The following is a 5,535-nucleotide window of genomic DNA, read 5'->3' as shown; positions in this document are numbered from 1 at the left end:
GTGAAAATGATGTGAAACTGTACTTACGTATTTAAAAGCTCCTATTTGAGAAAACAGAACCAGTGATATAATAATAAATTGAAGTAGTTCTCCATTATTCTCACAAATTTCAAATAGAATTTGGAAATTGTGGAAGCCTTTGGTATTACATTACTGTAGATAAAACATAGCCTACTAGGTTTTAAAGTTATATGTCTGTCAGAGGTGAGTAAGTACATATTTTTTATTATTATTATTTTTTGTAGTAGTAGTAGTGGTAGTAATAGGACTAGTAATAGTAGTAGGCCATAGCTGTAGCTGTAGCTGCAGCAGAAGCAGTAGTAGTATGAAATGTAATGACTGTGGCGCCCCCTTGTGTATCTACTTAGAAATTGCCAGTCGAGCTACAACAAACAACGTCATCGGTGCGACGGAAGTAGTTTTCCTAAAAAAGACAATTCTGGCTGATTCATTGTAGCCAGTTGGTTTGATTCGACTGCACGCAAAAACACAGACTTTTCTGAACATCCGAAATATTTGACAACAGGTAAGAAGACTTGCAGCTTTAACACAATCAGTAGCTTTCATAAAACACGATGAGATGGAATCAGTGTTATTAATTTGTTGGTACTTTTCTTGTGCGAGATGACAGAGGCTAAGCATGAGTAAGCTAACAGCACGCTAATTGCTATGCTAGTTAATGAACCGAGCGATTTAATTTCACTTAATGCTGAAATTGCCTGTTGTTGTTATAGCCACAACACAACAATTGATAATTTGGCTTAAAGATCAATAAGTGGTCATCCTGTTCTTTATGCTGTGTTTACGTGACTATGGGTAACTTAGCTAACTGAAGCTAACTAGCGATTTGGTTGCTAACTTCAGTTTTATTTAGGATTTCTTCGGGTCCTCAAACACATCCATAATGTCTAAAATTTAATGCAACAGACTCAGGCCTGAAATACACGAAATTAACATAATTACCAATCTACTACTTTAGGCCGTAATTTCAATACAGATTAGGTCAGTCGGCTTCTTTACCAGAAAATGTAAAACTTGATACAACATTAACGCTGTGGTTGACTTTGGATAATGCTCATCAGTCAACACTTACGGGGTCACTTATATTTTATATCAGAATATTTACCCGTGTATGTGCTACCTTAACTAGCTGGAGGAAATGCCTGTTCTAGTTCAACACACCTGTCAAGTTTACCTAATCACCAGTGTAATGTACAACAACACAATCTTGAGATTTCATATGCTACATACTCACTTTTGAGGTAAATGGTCAGGAAGAGGTATGTATATGTTCATGGGTTTCAGTTCTGAACAAATTAAAGTCTCCCTGTAGTTCCATTTAAAAAGAAAAGTCTACTACTTGCCATACGCCATGTGTATTTTGAAATCTTTGTACTGAATTTGTCCTAAATGTATTTTTGTTGATCAGATCCTGATATGGACCGGCTGCTGAGGCTTGGAGGTGGAATGCCAGGGCTTGGCCAGGTAACACACAGTTTCAATTGTCCACAGAGAAAGAATATAAGCAAAGGTCTCTAATGGTTCCTAACATTACTACAGGCCATGGCAATGACAGTTCCTCCAAGATTATTACTCTAACCTTATTCACATCAAAAACACCTTAAGTAAACCAACTTTATAGCCTAAAATTACATTTAAACAATGTATCTATGCTTATTTAAAGATTAAGAAAAGATTGGGTGGGCCACACTGGAAGCTTCTGCCCATAACACTGGCGGGATCCATGATTGCATCAATAATGTGTCCTGTATTTCATAATAATTTAAATTTCAACTTCATTAATTAATTCTCAGGGGTGAGACCAAGGTGACTTTGCTTGAGTCCCATTGCAGTCTCACATTTTGACACACTAAAAAGCCCAGAGTCTAACTGTAGCATACCACAGGATTATAGTTAAGTTATAACACATTATACATGACATGCATTAACATTTTAAACAAAAGTCAGATTGTAGTGATTAAATCTGAGCAATTACTGTATTTGAAAGGCCTGAACTGATGAATAAACTCTGCTTTGACTCCTCAGGGCCCTCCAACAGATGCACCTGCTGTGGACACAGCAGAGCAGGTGTACATCTCCTCTCTGGCTCTGCTCAAGGTAATGACATCATCCGCACTAAACATTATTTTTTTTCCGAAGTGATTATATTCATTTTTGTAATGACGATCCTGTGACTTCTCTCTCTCTTATGTAATTGCTCTTTATTAGATGTTGAAGCACGGGCGTGCTGGTGTACCAATGGAGGTCATGGGATTGATGCTGGGTGAATTTGTTGATGACTACACAGTGCGAGTGATCGATGTGTTTGCCATGCCCCAGTCAGGAACAGTATGTATTTTCCTTAACATCGTGATTATACCTACATTGTGGATCTGCTGTAGAAAATACCTGATCTGAAACATAATTAATAAAGCTGACTTGTTCTTGTAGTAATTGCCATGTGTGTTTGATGATTTTGACAACTTTACAAGAAATGACTATTTTCTACCTCACAGGGTGTGAGTGTTGAAGCGGTGGACCCTGTGTTCCAGGCCAAGATGTTGGACATGCTGAAGCAGACCGGCAGGTAAAACTTTAACACACATCTACAGTAGCAATATTTAGAAAAATACTTGGTTAGTGTTCGTCTACATAGACCAATAGGTTTTTGGTCTTTTTCTACCACTTTTCATATTAACTAACAACTTAAGTGTAAATTCAGGGCTGAGTAGTTTCATTAAACCTCACTTTGATGACAAAACAACACATTTCTAGGACTTTTTTTGATATCTTGTAAACATGTTTCCTGTCCTCCACCCATATTGCACATCAGACCAGAGATGGTGGTGGGATGGTACCACAGTCACCCTGGTTTTGGCTGTTGGTTGTCTGGCGTGGACATCAACACACAGCAGAGCTTTGAGGCCCTGTCAGAGCGCGCTGTTGCAGTGGTGGTTGATCCCATTCAGAGCGTCAAAGGAAAGGTAAAGATGTGTGGCTGCGGCGGAAAAAACGTGTAACTAAGTAGCTCTCATTTTAAGATATGCTATTAATTGTGAATCCAAAGTGAATCTGAAATAACTTAATATTCAGTAAACGTGTTTCATGTGTGGCCTCCGTCCACTATAGGTTGTTATTGATGCCTTCAGATTGATCAACGCCAACATGATGGTGTTGGGTCATGAACCAAGACAAACCACATCCAACTTGGGTCATCTGAACAAGCCCTCAATCCAGGTAACAGTTGTTCATGGCACCATCATCAGCACGTTTCCCTCAGCACCTGGAGGTTTTACGCATCACTTCACATACTTAACTTTGGGTATCTCGTGTTTTCAGGCTCTGATTCATGGACTCAACAGACACTACTACTCCATTACCATCAATTACAGGAAAAACGAGCTGGAGCAAAAGGTTTGAGAATAAACTGGTCACAGAATGATTTCTGTGATTGTTTTTAATAGAACACGGGAAACGTAACTTTTATTCTTCTTCTTCTTCAGATGCTGTTGAACCTGCATAAGAAGAGCTGGATGGAGGGCCTGACCCTGCAGGACTACAGTGAGCACTGCAAGCTCAATGAGACCATCGTCAAGGAAATGCTGGAGCTGGCTAAGAACTACAACAAGGTACACCTTTGTTAAACTCCTCGGAAAGCATGTTTTATTCAACTCTTCAGATGGTTGAAATGGCCTTAAAAACGAAAGGAACAAAGGTTTTAGTGTGCATTACTTCACGATCTAAAATTATTATTTAATTTAGTATTCTTAGAATTGGCTTTAAAAAACTGACAATACAGACATTAAAGGACAGTGTTGTAACAAAATCACTGATCTATCAATTAATTCAACTGTTGACTCCGGCGGAGCAGTCAGAGGATCAGTGAGCTACTTTCTGCTGTGCGACTGTTCCGCCCTCTAGTTTTTGATACTTGTAGACTCTTATCATACTAATGCTGGTGCTTAACTCATGCTCACAGGCATTCTGCATTTCCCTTACACAGGATTCTAATGGTCTTGCAAGGCCTAAAAACTACATACAGTATTTCCACAGAGCAAAAACTGTAAAAGTGCTGTTTGCCTACAAATGTACATGCAGAGCATTCTCCTGGTGTGCTCCACCTCAATACTAAGACACTGTCGTGTTTCCACATCAGGCTGTTGAAGAAGAGGACAAAATGACCCCAGAGCAGCTGGCTATCAAGAATGTTGGAAAGCAGGTAACAATGAAATTTCCGGCTTCAGATAAAAACATTTATGTATGGTGATTTCTTTTTTTTTTTTCTTCGTAATATGACATATTGCTACATTGAGAAGTCTTTTGTGATCGATGTTGATTAGAGGTAGATAATGTAGTGCTTTGGATTAGAGTCAGATTGTGCAGACATAAGCAGAGAATTTGGAGAGTAGTAGAAAACTAGAGATAGGTTTACTTTGTCATTAAAGTTTCCTGAAGTTTGTTGAAACTGAGGACTTGTCAAAACAGAAATTGTAATAGTTTGAAATGTTTTCTTCACATCTCATTGTTGTTGTTTTTTGTCCCTTCTCTAATTTTCTGTCCTTGCAGGATCCCAAGAGGCACTTGGAGGAACACGTAGACGTTTTAATGACTTCCAACATTGTTCAGTGCCTAGCCGCCATGTTGGATACCGTAGTTTTCCAGTGATGGCCCTGTGTGTATAACTGTTAATATTGCAACCCTCGTTTTCTTTTATATAAAATAAATGTATGTATGTAATGAAGACAATGGCTTGTGTCTAGCTTGAGTGGGACAGCATGGGTGGTGCCTTATTTTACTGTCTTACAGCAAGTTCCATATTTTCCCCTTTTCGACAAATGCATCATTAAGAGATATCCGTTTTATTGCACAATTCTTAACAGAGCATAAACTGCCTTATTACTTGGTTTTACCCCTTAGGCCTGATGCAATCAAAATATAATATTGGGTGATTCCTTTAAAGGTGGAATACAGGACTGTGTTAGTGAAGCCTCTTGTTATATTGATGTAATACCCATCTTAACCACTGGGTGGTGCAAGAGTTGCAAGTTCCATGGTACATCAAATCATAATAACTTTTTCATTCTCAATCAGGCCTGGTGGTCTCAGTTGAAGATTTTAATTCAACATTTAAGCCCAGTTATTGTTACAGAGTTAAAACATCATCGTTTAACTGACTTCTTGGGATTATTTGACAGAGTTTTTGAGTTTGATGTAATTGTTGACAATGCTTACTGCAGGGGCAAACAACGCTGGCTCCTTTGCCAAAATATAAAACGGCAAAGTTCATGTCCTCTACCGTATCAAAATGAGGATTCCTTCCCCTTTATTTGTCGCAGATGTTGGCACAAAGGTCAGTTATGAGTAAAAAGGATGACTAGTGACAACTTTTTGCCCTGTTGGAGGAAAAGAAAAGCTGATCAGCAAGAGCGAACTGTCATTTTGTTTTACCAGTGTAGTTATGTTTGTAATGTACAGTAGACAGATGTCAGATTCTGAAGTGAGTAATCAGCAGTGAGGACATTTCATCCTAAAAAA

The 5,535-nt window shown here is 38.5% G+C and overlaps 1 protein-coding gene across 1 annotated transcript; it reads left to right on the top strand.

Moving 5' to 3' along the window:
- Positions 1 to 434: 434 nt before the first annotated feature.
- On the top strand, positions 435 to 4,740 carry psmd14 (proteasome 26S subunit, non-ATPase 14). Its single transcript, XM_070904836.1, has 11 exons — positions 435 to 526; positions 1,430 to 1,485; positions 2,047 to 2,118; positions 2,230 to 2,349; positions 2,517 to 2,587; positions 2,834 to 2,984; positions 3,130 to 3,237; positions 3,340 to 3,414; positions 3,504 to 3,629; positions 4,157 to 4,219; positions 4,567 to 4,740. Exons 2-11 carry the CDS (start codon positions 1,438 to 1,440, stop codon positions 4,663 to 4,665), a joined length of 933 nt encoding a protein of 310 aa, XP_070760937.1. The 5' UTR covers positions 435 to 526; positions 1,430 to 1,437; the 3' UTR covers positions 4,666 to 4,740.
- The last annotated feature ends 795 nt before the right edge of the window (positions 4,741 to 5,535 follow it).

This window comes from Enoplosus armatus, chromosome 1 (assembly GCF_043641665.1).
Source record: "Enoplosus armatus isolate fEnoArm2 chromosome 1, fEnoArm2.hap1, whole genome shotgun sequence".
Taxonomy (NCBI): Eukaryota; Metazoa; Chordata; class Actinopteri; order Centrarchiformes; family Enoplosidae; genus Enoplosus; species Enoplosus armatus.
Note: the sequence above shows the minus strand (reverse complement) of the source record. Positions and strands in the feature narration are given on the sequence as shown.

What these genes read in the sequence shown, in the direction of transcription:
- psmd14 (XM_070904836.1), top strand. Translation starts at nt 1,438, where the DNA reads ATGGACCGGCTGCTGAGGCTTGGAGGTGGAATGCCAGGGCTTGGCCAG. An exon ending in ATGCTGAAGCAGACCGGCAG is followed by an intron (nt 2,588 to 2,833) that starts GTAAAACTTTAA and finishes ATTGCACATCAG; the next exon opens with ACCAGAGATGGTGGTGGGAT. An exon ending in TTCAGAGCGTCAAAGGAAAG is followed by an intron (nt 2,985 to 3,129) that starts GTAAAGATGTGT and finishes CGTCCACTATAG; the next exon opens with GTTGTTATTGATGCCTTCAG.